At 32.8% G+C, this 20,762-nt stretch overlaps 1 protein-coding gene across 1 annotated transcript in view; it reads left to right on the top strand.

Annotated features, from left to right (window-relative positions):
- The window catches only part of LOC106791812, a 77,668-nt gene extending 61,303 nt beyond the window's left edge, over positions 1-16,365 (top strand). Inside the window, exons 5-8 of the mRNA XM_014757758.1 lie at positions 4,938-5,071; positions 9,915-10,027; positions 10,189-10,262; positions 14,753-16,365. Coding sequence (XP_014613244.1) covers positions 4,938-5,071; positions 9,915-10,027; positions 10,189-10,262; positions 14,753-14,838 — 407 coding nt within the window. The 3' untranslated portion in view covers positions 14,839-16,365. The remainder of the gene's footprint in view (positions 1-4,937; positions 5,072-9,914; positions 10,028-10,188; positions 10,263-14,752) is intronic.
- The last annotated feature ends 4,397 nt before the right edge of the window (positions 16,366-20,762 follow it).

The raw sequence follows: 20,762 nt of genomic DNA, 5'->3' as shown, positions 1-20,762 counted from the left end.
TATATATATATATATATATATTTAAAATAAAAATCTTTGATGTACCCCTAAAATAACTTAGAGCAAAAAGACAACGAATATATACAGCATATCGAAATGACAAGTTAACAGGAGATTCTATTAAAGATTTGTGAAATTTCTGAGATACAATTATACAATTTGTTAATAAGAAACGATTAGACAAAAAAAAATCGTGAAATTAGTGAAATATGATTATAAGATAGATGATACGAATCGTGAGTCATGTGACAGTTTGTCGATCGTTTAACAAGAATTTAATCGATTTATCCTCTCGTTTGCAAATTGTTTCCCTCCTTCCGTTCTGACATTTAACGGGTATTAGCGTCTTAGCTGATTGGCATCGAAGATCGAAGGAAGAAGCATCATCGTCGTTACCGTCGTCTTCTTCGTCGTCGTTGTCGTCGTCGTCGTCGTCAACGTAGTCAACTTTGATCCCGACATTCGATTCTCTTTCGAAAGGAAAATCTCTTGCTACCTATCCCGCACGATGGTTACCTTTAACCCGCTTTAAACGAATATATCTCTGCTAGGAAAAGTAACAAACGTGTAACCTGAATGGATCAATCCGACCGCGAGTCGCGAATGGCTTCGTTGAATATTCTAAGCTAGGTGTCACGACGGCTTTAAAAGATTATCTGGAGGTTGCACTTTCATCGCGATACCAAAGTCGGCAACGATTTTCATGCATGTTGTCTGCTATCTTCACTCGAACTAAATTAAATGACGTCAAAGAGAGAGAGAGAGAGAGAGAGAGAGAGAAATATTCTTTGGTTGCTAGAACTTTTGTCCTAAATTTTATTTTCGATTAAATCCAATACCAAATATATAGGATGGTCCGCCAGCTATCAGTACCTAAATGTTTATACTACCTTAATGACGTCAAAAAGAGAGAGAGAGAAAGAGAGAGAGAGAGAGAGAGAGAGAAAGAGAGAAATATTCTTTGGTTGCTAGAACTCTTTTGTCCTAAATTTTATTTTCGATTAAATCCAATACCAAATATATAGGATGGTCCGCCAACTATCAGTACCTAAATGTTTACACTACCTAAATGACGTCAAAAAGAGAGAGAGAGAGAAAGAGAGAAATATTCTTCGGTTGCTAGAACTCTTTTGTCCTAAATTTTATTTTCGATTAAATCCAATACCAAATATATAGGGTAGTCCACCAACTATCAGCACCTAAATGTTTACACTACCTTATATACCTCTTCGTGCCATATAAGTTTTCTATATATAACATTTTTCTTTATTATAACAAAAAACGTAAAGATTTAGGTAGTTATAGTTGGTGGAACAACACGCCCTGTATATTTATTCGAATTTAATTAAATGATTGTAAATTTATAATGATGTATGAGTAACTTAAAATCCAATACGGTTAAGTCCAAAAAAATAACAATTGAAAAAAATTCATGATGCTTTTCTTTTTTTTCTTTAATTTTTATTTATTAATTTGATCCAAAAAGTATGTATAGTATATCTTTTTTCAAAGGATGGGTTTTGCAACAAAACAAAGATACGTACAGGATGTGCAAATAAAAACGTTCATTATTTATTATGACAAATAAGTAGCATTTTAAAAACTTTCAAATTTTTACTTTTTGACAACTGAAAAAGATAGAAAAAGGAATAAATCCTTTAATAACTAAAAATAATATTATTCATTCCATTAAAATTTATAAAAATAAAAAAATATCAAGAAATGGATTTAGCCGCGTTCGCTTCCGAACGACTGATAAAGGGAAATGGAAGAATTCATTTTCATTTTTAGATAATATTAATATATTCATAAATAGACTAATCTGGATGAACTACTATCTGAAATCTTTCATTATCGATTAACTCTATATATATATATATCTAAAAGAAAAAATGTTCCAAGAATTATATCTTCTTTTATTCAATTTATGAATCATATTACATATTTATAGATCTTCAAAGTTATATTATGAGTTTTTAAATCTGTAAATTCATTTAAAATGTCACATGAATTGATTAAACATTCTTTATTATACAAATAATATATAAAAAGTTATTTTGTATTAGTTATCCGTCTTATATGAAAATAAATCTCTATTCCAATTAGATTTATAAAAAGATATATACATCTGTTTACTTCACAAAAGAATCGTATGGAATGATGAAAATAAATATCTTCGAAAGGAAACGCGAAATGAAATCTTATCGATCCAGTGCGTGCTTTAAAATCCAGCATAATACATGAAAACATTTTTCTTTTTTTATCCAATTAATATGCGAAGATATACGTAAAATGAAATCGCATTGAACCAATGCGATGCATTTAAAAAAAAACGGCATAATATATGAAGAATTTTCTTCTGGTATTCAGTTAATAAACGAAGAATCATAAAATCTACTTAGTTCGATATCATTATTAATTCGTTAAAACGTTCTTTTCTTTTTCCTCAAAATAATACGGGAAAAGTTATTCTTGATAATATTTTTTTATTAATTCGTCCAATATGAAAATAAATCTATTCGAATGGGATTTAAAAAATTTCTCTTTCTCTCTCTCTCTCTCTCTCTCTCTCTCTTTTTTTCGCATGAGAATCGTGGGAAATGATGAAAATAAATTTCCCAGTGAAGAATCGCAAAACAGGCGCGTGCGCGACACGTTTGGAGAATAATTAGTCGGTATACATCGATTGCTGCTTACGAGTATGCAAATTTTATATACACATCGTGTATAAATATGTATAGTGTATAATCGCGTATAATGAATCTGCATATACTTTTGTAGTGACCAAAAAATAGAGGGAGAGAGAGAGAGAGAGAGAAAGAGAGAGGGAGAATGATTAAAAGGAAAGAGAGAGAAAAAATGTGTTTTATTTTTTCTTTTTGGTATTTTTACCATTAACGATTAAATACGAGTAACAATTATTTACGTTCTTTGGTTAATCGAAAAATTCAATGTTTAAAACGGGAAATTTCAAATACAAGGAATTTAAAGTATTGTTAATAAAAATGTATAGCATGATTGAAATTTTCTTGTTAACGTTATGCGCACGTGAAAATATATATACACACACATATATATATATATATATTCACGTACACGTACACGTATACGTTCGTGCTTTTATAAATTTCTTTGCATATAAAAGGTCTAATAAACGACAGCATTTTCTTCGTGTTTTAAAAATGAGCATATGCTATGATGGAGTACATACCTTTAAAATGCTTGGTTACACAAGATCAAAAGAATCTTTGGATCAACCTAGAACAGATTGCACAATCACGAAATTCGATATTTAATATTTCAAAATTGTTTACCCCGAAGACAAAAAAACAAGTCTAGGAACTTCGATACACATATAAATATAATATATGTATGTATGTATGTAGGAGTGATAACAGTGGTTTAAGAACAAAACGGTATGAGTGAACGGTATAAAGATCCATGAAAAGAAAAAGAACATAAAATAAACAGCTGACAGTCGGTGGAAAGAAAGAGTATGTGTATGAAAGAACGTTGTAAGATGAAGGAAATCATTTTAATTCAAATGTGTGTTTACAAGATATATAAGATGAAGAATAACGTTTTAGTTCAAATATGTTTATTTACAAGATGTATGAGGTGAAGGATAACGTTTTATTTAAAATATGTTCGTTTACAAGAGGTATAAGACGAGAGGGTAATATAACGAACGTATATCGATCGGTCAGAAAAGCAAAGTCGAATTAAGTCGAATCATTTTACGTTGCCTAAAAATCGTGAGGCATCTTCTGTAGCGTTTATTTCTTTATCTTCTGTTTTATTAAATATTTTATAAATAGAATTAACCCCTCGGGGTGTGTATATATAGGTTCATTATACGTATACCTTCAAACGAACCCAATCCTACATGTATGTATGTATGTATGTACGTATATATAATAGAAAATATACTCGTAACATTTGAAATCCCAAATAATCCTACTAATCCTTTTTCATTGCTCGAAAAATGGATGATAGCTTTCATAGATTACTCGCTAAATATTATCCGCCTATTCTATAAACACCAACGGATTATGGTTTCTCTTATTCCCAATATGTATTATTAGTAATTGGCGTAATTCCACGGCGTTAATTCGTTCTACGTTATTTAGATATTAATCGAAACAATAATTGATCCTGAAAATGATTCAGGTCGCGTTATAGTACCGATCGAATCTTTCGTTAATTTTTGTCCATCGATCTTCATCGTTATCATTTTTTTTATTTATTTCTATGTTTTGTTTCCTTTTTCTTTTTCTTTTTTTATTTCGTTCAATTCTTTTTCTCTCTATCTATCTATCTACAGTAACTCACGAAAGTGAACACTTGATGAATCACTTGTAAGTGATTTGAACACCCTTATCTCGTGAAATATGTTATTAATTATATTAAATATATTCCAACATATTATTATTAACATTGAATTGAGTTATAACTCTCCAGTTATATAAGGCAAGTTTCAAGCAAATCGAATTATAAATATTTACAATAGTTATGATTAGATGATGATAGTTATGATACGAGAAGTATGAAGTTTCATATCACTAAATGTTAAAAAAAAATAATAAACAGTATACGTAATCGTTTACAAGATGTTATTCGAGCCATAAAAAGGTGGTCCTATTAAATATTCAAGATTTAAAAGTTATCTGTTCAAATACTAGTGTGGCTAGAGCAAACTTTACGCGTTTTTAAGAAAAATAAATCATTAAATATTAATTAATAAAATATTTCATGGTAAGTGTGTTCACAAATACTTTCGTGAGTCATTGTATCTATCTCATTCTTTTTCTCTCTCTCTCTCTCTCTCTCTCTCTCCCTCTCGTTATCTCGGTAGAACGGACAAAAATTTTCGTGTTTCTTTCTCCCACCCTCCCATTCCGCGTCATTCATGGAAATTCTTTGCAATTTTGTCGCAGCTCTACCCCAAGAAAGTCCCAAGATAACGGGCGAAGAAAAGATTTACGCTAGCGGCGACGTTCTTGCCCTGAATTGCACCAGCGACAGGTCCCATCCTGGTGCGCATCTCAAGTGGTTCATCAACGACGAACAGGTGAGCACAAAAATTCACTTCCTGTTTTATTTCTACTTTATAACGACTAACGAGAAAGAAGTAGAAAGGGGGGAGGGGGTGGAAACGAAATAAATCATACAAAAAATATATCCTAAACAAAGAGTAGGAAAGAAGGAATGGTTAATAAAAAAAAAAAAAAGCAACGAAACGAGAGAATATAATAAAAGAAAAAAAGAAATTTTATTTCTTTTTCTTTTTTTTTTTTTTTAAATTAATAAGAAAAAATACAATCAATTTTTAGCGAGAATTATAAGTAATTTATGCTTACGTGATACATTAATATGAATAACAAGAAACGTTACGATGATAAATGTACACACATGCATAATTTTATTAGCATAACAATATTATTAATTGGCCGAATCTTGTTAAGAAAGAAAGAAATAAATAAATAAAGGAAGAAAATGAGAAAGAGAAATTTCACGTTCAGGATTTTAATCGTAATCACAGGTAAATATCAAAACATTTACAGGAGCCTGTCTCCGCCAACAGATTTCTTTTTATTATACATGCATCGCGAATATTTACGAATTCCTGATAGGATATACTGCATCCATCAAATATCGATCGATAAAAATGAAATTCTTGGAGAAGATTTCTTCTCTTCCTTCGTCAATTTTTAATAAAGTTGTTTAAATCTTCAAACGTATGAAGTTCGTTTACGTAAATTTTCTCTCGTTCACATGGGAAAACATCGAAAACGGCAAGGAAAGAAATAGAACATATTTTCTCTCTCTCTCTCTCTCTCTCTTTCTCTATCTTTTCGTGTAAACTTCGTTTAGAATGTGAACTTTTATTGTCTAGATTCTATTGTTTAAAATTTAATATATCCCGTTAAATGTGAAAATTTATTACCGTTAATGTATCCTTTCGTGTTTTTGTTAACCACACAACTCATTATCGTTTCCTGTATTTTGTAATTTTCTTTCTCTCTCTCTCTCTCTATCTCTTTGTATATATATATCTTTGTTTTTTATTTATCCAATAGAGTACATATATTTTATAAAAAAAGATAATTATTTTCTCGATTGACCTCTGGTAGCATTTGGAAAATCATTTATCATAGAACGTCGATTAAAACCACGAACCAATCGACCACTTTTCCCAAAGTCTATATAAACCAATCATTTAACGAGACAAGGCGCGGATCGTTTCCGACAAGGTAGTTATAAAGCGAATATTTTGTTTCGTTTCGTATCGTTCGAATAAAATAGAAACAATGCGAGAGAAATGTCAAAAAAAAAAGAAAAAAAGGAGAAGAGAAGAGAAAAGGAAAAAGACAGAAACGAGAATGTTCTATCCACTTTGGGCATCGTGTATTATAACAAATAAAAAATAAAGATTTAAAGAAAAAAGAAAAAGAGAAACAAAAAAGAGAGAGAGAGAGAGAGAGAGAAATGAAAGTGAAAGTTGAACGAGAACAAAAGTTGTTCGTTTACAAAATTATATTTCAAATATTTACGAATTAGTAACTCGAAGATCGAAAAAAAAAACTGTAGGATTAAAAAGAAAGATAAAAAAAGGAAAAAAAAATTCATTTTATTCTTTTTTCCAAAATTATATTCGAAAAGACATCGTCCAGAATTTTCGCATAAAAATGTAATCGATAATTCAAACAGTTATGCTTATAATATCTTTGATTGCCACACTTTACGGGAATAAATTTGGATTTTTTTACTTCGGTGTTCTATAAGAAACACGTATTATATTCGAATAACCGAGTTTCATTGTTCGAACATAAAACACGAAAGAAAAAAGCCATTCATAAATCGGCCCCTCGCGTTTATTTATTTAATCGACATTAATAGATCCGTTTTTTCTTTTTTTTTGTTAACGTTTCTCTCATAATATGGCTAAACAAAAGGAACGAAATGAATAATAAAAAAAAAAACAAAAAAAAACCGTAGGAGCGACAAATACGAGGAACAAGTTGAAATACATTTTTCAGAATCGAAAAAATAAAAAATTAAAAAATGGAAAAAGAGAGGAACATGAAAATGGAACAATAAATAGAACAGTTTAAAACCATCATTTCTAGAACAATTCACTTAGTTTCGTTCCTCCTCGGTTGGTTCGTGCAACATGAATGAAAGAGAGAAAAGGAAGGAAAGAAAGAAAGAAAGAAAGAAAGAAAAAAAGAAAAAGAAAAAAAAGAAAGAAAGAATGATAAGATATTCGCAAATTCGAAGAATAAAAGTAGCGTTTGAGATGATGGAAGGAGGCAATTTCCTGAAGGTGAAAGGGAAATCCTCTAATTAATCCGAGGAAATGTGAATGAAAGAGAAAGAGAAGAAAATAGGAGGAGAAGAGAGAGAGAGAGAGAGAGAGAGAGAGAAAGAAAGAGAGGGAGAGATTAATTTGCTTTTGGAGAGTCTCGAGGAAAGCCCGTGATGGCGGTGACGCACGAGAGCCCTTCTTTTAATTGTTACCTCGTTGCAAAAGGACAATCTACGTCTTCGTAATCGTCCATCTTTCTCATAGGTCACTATTTTTCTCATTCTTTTTTATTATTTAAATGTTGATACATAAAAAAAAAGCAAAATTGATTTCCATCGGAGTAAGTTTGCGATTAAATAATACTACTCTTTTATACAATACAAATACTTTGATCAACGAATTTTCTTTTTTTCTACATTGGATCGAGTTAACAGAGATACGGCAACGATAAAAGAAGAAGAAGAGAAAAAAAAAAGAGGGGGAAAAAAGAAAGACAAAAAGTAAGAATGAAAGAAATGAGGTTAAGAAGTTTCTCGTTAAAACATTGTCTTTCAAATACGGGCTTGATAAATAAAAAATGAAGTCGAATCGATTAGCTTTCTCTTCTAACGACCAAGTGGAAATCCATTAGGAATATGTGAATCTTTAACGACACGACGAAAAGATTATTATATAGATCTCTTTTGCGTTTATTGAACGGTAAAGAAAAAAAAGAAAAAGTAAAAGGAATAGAAAAAGAACAAGAAAAAAAGATCCGAGGAAATAGGGTACTTCTCTCTATCTATCCATCTCTCTCTCTCTCTCTCTCTCTCTCTCTATCCTTCTTATCTTTTTATTTCTTTTTGTTTTTTTCCTCGTTATTACTCTCGCGCTTTTATTTTTCTGCTCGGAAAAGTTTTTCCTACGCGAACTGGAAACATTTTTATCGATCACGTTTACTTTACTGAATAATTCATTTCCCTTTGTTGTTAATATGTACGTGTAACATTGGAAATAAAAAAAGAAAAGAAAAAGAAAAAAAAACGGGAAAACAATTTTTCTTTTAAAAGAAACCAAGTGCTTTCTTCTTTTTTTTTTTTTTTTTTGTTTTTTGTTACTGACATGTATCTCTCGAGGAACCATTTCTTTTCTTCGACAGTACTAATCTCGTTCCACCTCAATTAATTTTTACGATGCTACAGAGAAAGAACGAGAAAAAGAAAGAAAGAGAAAGAAAGAGAGAGAGATAAAAATGAAGATTGGAAAAAGAGAGAAAGGAAAATGGGGGAACCTTTATAAAACGCTTTACCCGAGCTGTTTTTCTTCGGAAGCAATCGTTACTGGAAAATTTATGCGCTCGAAGAGACTCGCGTATCCGGCCTTTTTCCTTCCTGCTGCTGCTGCTGCTGCTGCTACTTGTGCTGCTGCTACTCCTCTCTTACCGTGGATGATGATAAAATTTCAACTGGCGCGAATGCAGAAACGGAGGGAAAAGAAAATAAGCATTATGAAGATGCTTGAAAAATCGAACGTTTCAAATTTAGAATGCATGGTCGATCGTCAGAAAAGCTTCGAAAGTGGTAATGGCCTGCCGAAGATCAAGAATAATCTGAATAAGAAAGTGGATTTCTTTCCCCGATGGGAACTGTAATTAGGGGGAATTCAAAAAACGAGACAGAGATAGATAGAGAGAGAGAGAGAGAAAGAAGAGAGAGAAATATAAAAAAAAAAAAGTATCTTTCAAACTGACCGGTTTCTTACTTTTCTTTTATTATTTATTTATTATTGTTATTTTCTTTAATTCAATTAATACTAACAATAACGAAAATTAAATATTTTTACATTATTTTCATGTTCCTATTCTCTTTGCTAGTCATTACTGAATTCAAACGACGACCTTCATGATCATAATCATCCACTTCTAATTACTCCTCTCTAAATCCTCAAAGAGACCTACAATCTTTTAGCTCATTAAATACCTTCAAAGCGTATTCCTCATTTCTACATCCTTACCTGATGTTCCACATTTGCTAGATATAATATTACACATATTTTTCAAAGTTAACCCTTTCGCAAGTAATCGCATCGATAAGTCGAAAATCTTTATTAATTTAATTAGATTTTATTTATATATCACGCGTATACGCGTGATTACTTATCAACACGTCAAACTATTATATTTCGGTTTTGACTGTTTTTACTCGTTTAAAAGCGTCACCGTTTATCGTACATCCTAAATTTCCCGTTCATTTTCACGTTTGATTGCTAACAACATTACATCCTTTCTCTCTTTCTATATTCTCTCTTTTATTCATACAAAACACACACACACACACACACGAGTGTGCGCGCGTGCACAAATTCGTGTCGACGTTATAGGCAGATGTTCGTATTTTCGCAACATTCCGCGATAGAATTCGTTGAGTTGGCTGAGTCGGGAAATGAAAATTTTCCATATACGGACATCGCTTTCATAACGATGAGTGTCCGTGGCGTTACTGGCTGTATAAAAGCTTTAAATTATTTATTTAAATATCTCGTAATTCTCGTTGCATACTGTTGGTCGCGTTAAATGTTGAAAATTCATTCATATTCCTAAATTCACGTCACGCGTTTTGTTCTCTAGGTGAAAGCTGATTTGGAAGGGAAACTAGAACAGCACGGTATGATCTCGATGGTATCGAGTCTCCGACTGAAACTTGAACCTGACCATCTCTCTAGTGAGAAGATAAACGTCAGGTAAAGTTTCTAACTCATAACTGACGTATTACCTCCTCTTTAATATTATCTTCCATCCTTTAATCCTCCCTTTCGTTTCGTTACGTTACGTTACATTACGTTACGTTACGTTACGTTTCTCTTAACACATTTGTTCATTTTTGTTATTTTCTATTTTCAAGATGCGAAGCAATCGTTCAATCGAACCAAGAACAGAACGGTCAAATCTATGACGTAAGGACAACGGAAGTTTTCGGTGAGTAGATTACTTCATCTTCTTTTTTTCATTTTTCATCTTTTTCTTATCGTAATTGCAATTTTTCTTTTTTTTTCAATACAAATAAAATTACTAATACTTTTTTTTAACACTGAACGTATTTCTTTCTATCGCAATGGATCAAACGAAACCATCTTCAAAAAGTCATATATTTTACGATTTATGTATAGCGAAAAATATACCATTTATGCAATCAGAATTTAAAAAAAATTTTTTTGCGTTAAAAAAATTATCGATAAATATAATATATGATTCACAATGTATCAGATCGAAAGAAATGTTCGTGAGAATTTTTGTAATAAAAATTCAAAGACAATACCTCGTCTATTTATAAATCTTGCATGAATTTAACATAAAACCGTGATATTACCCATAAAGTATCAATCATTCTTTCGTCTAAATTGCAATCCCCCGTTTTTTTTTTCTTTTTATAATCTAACTCTCAAAACTACGACAGGAAACTACCGATATTTTATGATTCTTAAGTTGTTAAAATATTATCATATGATATATCTCTTAAATGTAACTCGAGTAAGGCTAACGCGTTCCTTTCGTTAACCGCGAATGAAAATTTCTCGTGAGCAAAAGCACCACCAAGAAATTGAAACAATATTTCACAAGTATTACCTACCAAGTAATATACTATCTATTATCTTACCTTCCACCATCCTTACGTTTCTTTTTTTCTATCTCTATTTTTCTCTATCCTTTTATTACATCATTTTACTTATATCTTTCTTGTGTGTGAATATGGCCAACTTCGTTGTCGGTGTCTGCCTGCGATGCATCCGGTGGTGTTAGTTACTCTCTAATTGCGACTTAAATTAGTCGGTAGTATTCTACAAGCTTGTCCATTTTATTAGTATTCCTTCGTTCCTTCTCTTATTCTTATTCTTATTCTTATTCTCTTATCTTATCCTATCGTACCAAACTCACTCACTCTTATTCTCTCTCTCTCTCTCTCTCTCTCTCTCTCTCTCTCTCTCTGTGTCTATTTTCTCATTCCCTTTCCCTTGTTCCTCTCTTAGTTCCTTTCTTCATTTTTCAACAACCATCTCTCGTCGAGAAAATACGGTCGTAAAATTACGTGACATTTCCGAAAGAAGAAGCATCGCTTAATCTCGTGAAATTAGTCGACGTTACCTCTTGACTCGACATTTTCATTGCTCTTATATGCATTCGTCGTCGGGCGTTACTTTGGAGATAATTAATACCATATACTAACGTCAATATATGTATGTATATAGAAAAGATGTATCACACAATTAACTTTATTATGTGATATAATAATATATTTCCTTTATATTTGATTATACTATTTAAAATATATGGAACGAAGTCACGTGATTTTATAAAATTTATTCGACGACAGGAAATATTCTTACTCTTCAGTCACTTTTTTTGTTAAATGATAACTTACAATCGTCTTATGAGTAAATTAATTTTTTATATCATTTTTAATCAACCCCAAAAGAGACAGAATATTAGAACAAAATATCTACACACAAAATTAGATCGGGAAAATTTTCTTAAGATATTGAACGCTGATGCTCATGTTGCTTGTTTTACTATGAAACAGATATTTACTTTTAAATTAATTTTTTGCAGAGTGATTATTCATCTTGATTTTGCATAAAACATTATCTACGTTTTGTTAGAAATTATATAAATACAGAAAACAATAAACAAGAACAAGTAGAATATATTTATCAACGTTTGAAACGTGCTTACATATTGTAAAAAAAGAATCTCGATATAAACGCGAGGCCAGCGTTCAATGTGTTAACATTTTCGCTGCCAAACTACTTTTGACTATCATTTTCATGCCATGTGTACCTAAATATTTATTGTCAAAACATGTTTGATAATTCATTTCAATTTAATCAATCAAAACTTTATTTATATGTATTATAAATATTTTTTTTTCAATTATTAATTAACCCTCTATGGGCCAGTGTTACTTTCAGATAACATGATCATTTTTCGGCATTCTACTAAATAATTTTAGTTTTTTTAATGAGATGGCACATACATCTTAATTTTATAATGTCTCCTAGACGACTAATACCAATACAATATTTGCTAGTACCATCAACCTGAAAAAACAAAATAAATGTTGTGCAAGGTGTCTGCAGTAGAAGCAAGCAAAAACTTTTTTTCCAATTGATATTATTATTTGTGCTTCTGTCGGTGTTTACCAAATAAAAAATTATGTATTATATATAATAGTTCTGAGTTTGAATATCAATAAAAACTTATCTTTTTGCATTTCAAATATCATTTTGTTACTTTTTTTTTATGATACAGTTCTGTTACTTCAAAGTAACAATGGCCTATAAAGGACATTTCTGTATATTTAGGATAAAGCTTGTGTGTTCCGTCAAATGGCAGAATAAGTTGAAGAATTTGTTGCAGCGAACAATTCCTGATCATGTTTATCAGTTTTATTGCAGAAGAGCTATAAAGATAGCAAAGGGATAAATTTGTACGGGAAAAATATTTGATATTTATTTAGTTTAATCCGATCGTGAATCCTTTGACAAAATTCATTTTGTAAGCCCCAGGAATCAATATAAATTATTGACATTTAAAACTGACATTGCATTTCGTTTATGTCAGGAGTACAAAGGAATCCGTAAGAAAAGAGAGCGTTCTGTTTTTATCAATGTAGATAAACAAAAACGTGCGAAAAAATGAAGTAGTACATTGGCCAATTTTTTTCGGACAACAGAAGACGCTGCTGCAAATCCCGGGTGTAAAGGAATTCCGAAAATAAAATGTTTAAAATGCAATGTATGTGTGACAATGTTGTGTGACAAAATACTTCGTAGAATTTCACGTTTAAATTTTTCTACGCAGAAGTGGAAACATTATGGGCCGTTGTTACCAGAAAGTTACACAGTAAATTTATTGTAATCAAATTTTTTAAACCGAAAACTTTTTTTTTCATCTGCATATATATGTTTATAATTGTTGAGATTTTCAGTTGCAATTATTTTTGTTTTATTTATAACAAAAAGTTCGGCCCATAGAGCCGAATAAAAATATTAATTATTCTAAAAAAAAGAAAAAACAAAAATAGAATATTACAACAATAAACAAAACGATCAACATAATATTCATAACATATATCAAGAAATACTAATTACAGAAGAAAAATATAGTATACGTAAAGTTTTCATTACGAATTAAAAATAGAAACACGTTACAATTACGAATGTTCAGTTTTCTTAGTATAGGCATATGTGTATAGGTACGTCAAACAAATTCGTATTTTTCCAATTGGACACAATCGAAAATAACGAATCCATCGAAGTGTTAGTCGTTCGATCGTACTTCCTTTCGCAAATACATTTAGATTAAACCAAATCGTGTGAGTCTTCTCATTCGCATGTACATATATGAATGTATAGGTACATATGCACGTGGAAACTGTTACCAATGCATATCAAGAATAATCAAATGGCCATTAGTTATGCAACGCCACGGCATATAAATCCCAGTGGGAAGAGCTTTGTCGAATTACAATGCAAATAATACGCGGCATTTGACCAATCCCGAGTATAACGATGCCATTGAAACCTTCTCCAAACTGATGATAAAGTGCATACATGTAATAGGTATAACCCCCTCCCATCCCCCACCCTTACTCCCTGCGAGATTATGCACGTATATGTGTGCATATAGGTGCACGTGTTGCTCACCTCTCGACATTTTAATTCGACCCAAAACATGATCTGTCATCTATGCTGTTTTTTCTATTCGAGAACATATAAAAAATGAAACCTATTCGATTTAATGCATAAATTATTATGAAAGAGAGAGAGAGAGAGAGAGAGAGATAAGAAATAAAAAAAAAGGAAAATAAAAGAGGAAATAAGAAAATTTCAATATGAAATAGAACGATAAACATAATATTCGTGACGTCTTCGACGTCTTGTCGCTTTTCAAACGTATAACCGAAGATGGAAGGATATTTTCTTCGATGGGAAATATAAAATCACTGTATAGAAAAATTTGTACCCTTCGAAACGCTTTTATCAAGATATTTTTCAAAGTACGCAGGTAATTGGAATAAATCCTTTTTTTTTTTTCTCTTTTACCTTTCGAATGCGTTCTTTAAAAAAAATCCCATGGAAAAACGAAATGAGATCGTAAATTGTATACCACTCGCGTGGATATTCGCGTGAAATATTTGTTCGAAACTTTTCAAAAATTCACTTTTATTCCCAGGAAAATATCGTGCATGCATGCGCTTTCGTAGCATACATTTTTTCTTTTTTCTTTTCTTCTTGTTTCCATGCGAATAATACATTAACGTGTATGCGTAAGCAAGCAGGATCAGCTTATATTTTTTTCTTAATCTCTAACAAAATTATGTCATTTAAAAGAGACTCATTAAAGTAATAATAATAATTAAGAAATTAAAACTAAGTACCGACTTTTTTTTCTGATTTACTCTGTTTCAGTTCAAGGCCAAGCTAGTCTCCTGAGGCCATCCGCGTGTCTACTGTTGACCCTTTTCACGCTACAACGATTATTGCTGCCTCTTTAGACACCCTAGAAAAAAAAAAAAAAAGAAACAAAAAAAAATGAAAAAAAGAATAAAAGAAAAATGAGAGAGAGAGAGAGAGAGATAAAAAAGGGATTAAGAATTTCCTAAGACTTTCTTTTGTCCTTTCTCTCGCTCACTTTCATCTCGCATTTTTTTTTCCCAGCCTTAAAAAGAAGAGAGAAAAAAATAGAATGAAAGAAAGAGAGAGAGAGAGAGAGAATGAAAGGGTGAGAGGGTGAAAAAGATTAAGATCAGAGGAAAATAAGAACGTAATAAAAAGAAGAAAATAGGAAAAGAGGAAGAAAACGGAGCATTACGTTTCGTGACGATAGACAATCACGTCGTCGATAATGATCGATGATGATGGATGATTAAATATGGTTGGCAAGTAACAGGAAACGTTGGGGCAAGTAGTTATCAATTAATTAATAAAGTTGACTGTACAGTCTCGCATCTCGCGAAAAGGATACCAAGTATCTCTACTACAATTGTTGTGTTTCTCGGGTATCACCCGTTATAATATAAAGATTGCGCATAGATAGTCAATTGTGCGAAGAACGATAGGACAAAACAAAAAAATAAAACAAAAATATCGCGGTGAAGAGGGAAGAGGGGGGAGAAGTGAAAATAAAAGAAAAATATCGACTCGCATAAAAGGGTTGCATCGAACTTGAATAACGCACAAGAGAGAAAAAAGGGAAAGAGAAGGAGAGAAGGAAAAAGGGAATGGAAGATAAATAGAAAAAAAAACACACAGACAAGAAAAAGGATAGATATATATATATATTTAAATCCTTTAACGTCATATTGTAATCGAGCACTGATCGTAAACGAATAATTGAACACCCGAACGAAATTGAATTATCCAAAAAAACGTGAAATAGAATTGAATTCTATATAAAAATCTAAAGTGTCACAAGAGTTATATATTATACATATTATATTATTTACGATATAAAAATTTAGAAAACAATTTCTTTCTTATCTTATCGTCAAATGCAATATAATATAAAATATCTAATGCAATAAAGAAAGTCACGATAACTGCCATCGACAAAAAAAAAAAAAAAAAAAAAAAAAAAAAAAAAAATTAAGAAAAAAAATTGTCGAAAAGTTTTTTGGATGTTTCTTCGAGACATGAATCTTCGTACTTTTTTCTACGATGTGGAAGTGAAAATCGGGGAGGGGGGCGATGGGAGGAGAGGGATAAAGGAACCATGGTGTATAGAGAGAAGGTTACGTTTGAAAAAGGAAAATCCAACATTGATTTCTCGAGAAAGAAAGAAAGAAAGAAAGAAATAAGAGAAGAGAGTGGAGAAGAAGAGAGGAGAAGAGAAATAAGGGTAAAAGCTTCGAATCGGAAAAAGCTGCGGCACTTTTATTTTCTACTACGAGTATATCACAGAGAGTGCTATTCGTTCTCGTCTTGTCGTAGTGTTTCCATTTCGACGAACGCATTACTATGAGAGCGAGCGTTATCGCTGCTAGGTATGTAGAAAAAAAAGAAAAAAAAAAAAGAAAAAAAAAGAAATAGAAAAAGGTACGAAAAGAAAAAAAAGGGGGACAAAGTTCACGCGCCGTGATCCTTTGCCGCGATAAAATTAGCTCGTTACTCAAACCCGCGTCTCGTTCGTTCTACAAACGTGTGTGGTTCGTTTTTTCTCGCGAATAAAAAAAAAAAAAAAAGAAAGATAAAACGAAAAGAAACGAGAAGAAAAACGAAAATGAATCATTGGGGGAAGGGGGGAGGAAGGGGGAGGGGTGCTGGGACACGTCGTTTTTTAGATCGTTTTTCTATGCTGTTTCATAGATCGTCTAGCGTAGCTTCGATCGAAACGCAATCTGACAAATTTGATATTCTCTTGAAATCAAACTAGACGACTACTTACACTGCTTGCAAACCGTGCGATAAATTCTATCGAATATTTCGTCAAAATAAATACAAGTATCGCGGATAGAGGATAGAAAAGGAAAAAAAGGAAAGGTCGAGTTTGCTAATTAAATTTCAACACAGAATGAAGAAAATAAAAAAAATAATGAATTTTCAAAAAATAAAAAGAAAGAAAAAAAAGAAACAAGAGTGAAGAAGAAGAAGAAGGAGGAGGAGGACAAGAAGAAGGAGAAGTTTTAGCGTACACAAAACATAAAGTTCGAGTAAGCGTAGAAGGTTGGCGGACTTTTTTGTTACGCGACCCGAGACTGGAAAGAAGAAGAAAAAGAAAAAGAAGAAAAAAAGAAGTGGTAGACGAGAAAATGTATATAGCAAGAATCGCGTTACGCAGTAAATGAAGGAACGAAGAAACGAACGAACGAAGGAGAGACGATGCGAAGGAAAAACTTCTTCTTCTTCTTCTTCTTCTCCTTCTTCTTCTTCTTCTTCTTCTTCTTCTTCTTGGAAAGGTCCGAGCGAGAAGAAGTTCGGTGTTACGTAGCATTTATAAAACTTTCCGAATGCCACTTGTCCACCGAGGCGAAACTTAAGATCGTTTCCCATGGAAACGCCTTATGCCGAGACTACTAGTTTCTCTCTAGGTTCTCTTCAATACTATTGGACGAATAGTAGTAGTAGTCAGCCATGCTTATCTCTACACGACGACGAACGAATAGGAAGGAACGAATGAATGGTGGGGTGGTTGTTGTTGTTCTGCTTGGAGAACAATGGAACCCATCAAAACGCTCGACCAACTCGACTTTGGGGAGATTCGTGGTCGTCTCTAAACACATACACCACACACACACACACACACACACACACAAAGACACATATATATTACTCACCATAGAGACACATAGTAACATTCGGTATAATGAGTTCTTGACTCGAAGTATGTTTGATAATCTGAGATCGTATCGAATGAAAGGACACTTTGACCTAAACAACGAACATCTATCCTATAAACTAAGAACACGCGCGTTACGATCTTAAACACGATAAACCACACCTAACTCTCGTCAAATACTTTTTCCAAACCTAAAAGATCCAAATCGCGAGAGAAGTTTATTTCAGATAAGTCGATTTAAAAGGTTGACTCGTGTCCGACCTAGGTTCGACGTTATCAACACGTTTTATTTAAACTGACAGTAGCCTTGAACGTTCGTATAAATCGGTTCTGTTCGCAAAGTTCAGAGATCTTTCTTCGGAACAAACTCAAATCTTCCTTACATGATAGAAGCTACTATGTAATATAATGACGACACTCTATAATAAACCTTACACATAGACATACATACATACATAGACACGCTTACATCTATACAGAAGATATATACACACAGACGTGGCGCGTGATATAGCACGCGACATATCAGAAACGTAGACCGTAATATGCGGTCGTCCTTCCATTATAGTACGCTTCCTTTACCCATACTCTCTGGCCTATCATCCTTACTAAAGAGAAGAGAAGAGAAGAGAAGAGAGGAGAAGAGAGGAGAAGAGAAGAGAGACATCGCATCATCGTTAGACTAGACGCATCAAGAAACCACTTTGCTGGTTCCTCCTTTCCGTCTAAAAGCAACATCTCTTTAGGCTGGTTTCTCGAAGAACCGAACCACTGATAAAATAGGTATCGTTTCATGCATATAGTTTCTTGCCACGGAGGGTGGCAGGGATGGTTACAAGGGAAAATAGAGAAGTCTTATGCTCGTGGTAAACCACCTTCCTACGTCTTCCTACGTTTTCTCTCGAGAAAAAGGGGCCTCGGAAAAAATAAAAAAAATAAAAAGAGAGTCAGGTGAAAAATCGAATCGTCATTCGAACCTTTTTACTCGCGATAGATACTAAGAGCTTCTCATCCGACACGCTAGAAGATAAAAGTAAAGCGACGTGGCGTAGATGGGGGTGGTATTGGTGTGGAGAAGGGGGGAAGGGGTTACAGGGGGGAAAAGAATCGCGAGTGAACTACGAAGATGTGAGAAAGAGGTGAGAAAAGGGGTGGGAGGGTGAGGGGAAGACGAAGAATCGAAAAGCAAAAGAGCAAAACGCGCGAGAAGGGACATTAAAGAGAATCGAGGGACGTTGAAGGGTGTTAAGGGGAGCAAAAGGGTGATAGAGGTTTGCTAGGTTTTGAAGAAAAGAAAAGAAAAGGAAAGAAAAATCCTCGCTAACGCTTTGTCCTTGAGAAAGCTCATTCGAGCGAGAGCAAAGGCAAGTAACCATCCAGACTTACTCGCATCCAACTTTTCTATTTTCAACACCTACTTTTATCTCTTGCGCTTCCCTACTTTTTCATTTTCCTTCCTTTTTTCTTTCTCTCTTTTTCTTTTTCTTTTATCTCTCTCTCTCTCTCTCTCTCTCTCTGTCTCTTTCGCTCTTTCTTTTTTCCCACGTTTTTGTGTTGCTTATTCTTTCTTTCTTTCGATTTCTATCTTCAGGTTCAACTACTCGTTTTCGAAATCTCGTTACACTGTCACGATCTACGAAGGATGGGCTGTTGTTTTCAGTATTCTTCACAATTTTACACACGTTTCTTCCTTTCTTTCATGAAATAATCATTCATTGATACGTCATCGTCGTTGTTAATTAAATAAATGCATTCTCCTACTAGTTTGTTTTCTTTTTCTTCGATTCTATTTGTTAACAATTAAAATGATGTTTGTTTCGACACACGTGTCGTACGATCGATGCGATTCTTTTCTTTTCTTCTCTATTATAGTCTCGTCTCTTTAAGAAGAAAAAAAAAAAAAAAGAAAAGAAGGATCGATTTTAAATAAAATTAATATTAACAAATATTTGTTGTTAATTCATTCTCCAAAATTGAAGTTTATTCTAACGAATGTTTTAACACGCGAACGAGTACACGAGTGGTTACGTCAACTCGAGGCAAGATTTTATAGATCACGGTAGTGCCTCTTGACGAAAATAAAAAGAAAAAAAAAGAAGAAGAAGAAGAAAAATCCCCTAGGAAAAAAAACGTGAAGAAAAAGAAAAAAGAGACAAAAAGAAATTAAAACGACGAAGAATCGTTTTTCTTGTTGTTCCAAATCCCCCTCCAAGTTCCGCGTCGTCATTTTTCAACCCCGAACGAAAAATCGAAATTAATCGTGTCCTTTCTCTTTTGTCATTTATTTTATTTTCTTTTTTTTTTCTCTCTCTTATTCATCTTCTAATAAATTTTCCTTCCAAAAACATTCCGACGAGACACGAATCGAATGTCCATTTTAGAGAATATCGTTGGTCATCATTCGATATATCGCCGTGATCACGAATATTTAGTCACGCGTTCCGGTTCCCACGATTTTTTCCTTTGTGACGTAACGCGAAAGATACGAATATTAAAAAAAAAAGAAAAAAAAAGAAAAAAAATACACACATACATATATCACGGATACGCAGCTACGTATATCATCTGTTGTATACGTAGGATAGGTAGACACCACAACGTATCTTTTTTTATTTTATTTTTTTACTTTTAATTTCGTTTTTTTTTTTTCGTTTTTCCTTTTCCCTCTCGGACGATGGCCCCGAGGCCGTGAAATCGTCGACATTCCTAGTCGAGATAACGTGAAATGTTCAAATCACCGACTAAAAAAAATCTCCACGAGACATTTGTATAAACATTGTACATACATACATACATACATACATATGTACGTACGTACATACGAACATATATATACCTACGTAAACGGTGTGTGTATATGATGAGAGAAAGAGAGAGAGAGAGGTGAGAATACGCGCAATGAACCAAGAGAAAAAGGGTTTTGTATTGCGATACGTTAGCGTGAGAGCGAATTTCAAAGAACCTTTTGTGCTTTCGATGGTCCATTAAAAGAATGAAAACAAAAATGATGCGTCCTCGTCGTACGTGTATATATACATACACACATATCCATATCATATACATATATGCATACATAATATATAAAAATATAGCTCGTTGGTGATATCTTCCTGTTCTTCTCCTTCCCCGCTCACCTCTCCTCTT

Source organism: Polistes canadensis, unplaced genomic scaffold (genome assembly GCF_001313835.1).
Source record: "Polistes canadensis isolate GaletaPanama2010 unplaced genomic scaffold, ASM131383v1 scaffold_8, whole genome shotgun sequence".
In the NCBI taxonomy this organism is placed as follows: domain Eukaryota; kingdom Metazoa; phylum Arthropoda; class Insecta; order Hymenoptera; family Vespidae; genus Polistes; species Polistes canadensis.
Note: the sequence above shows the minus strand (reverse complement) of the source record. Positions and strands in the feature narration are given on the sequence as shown.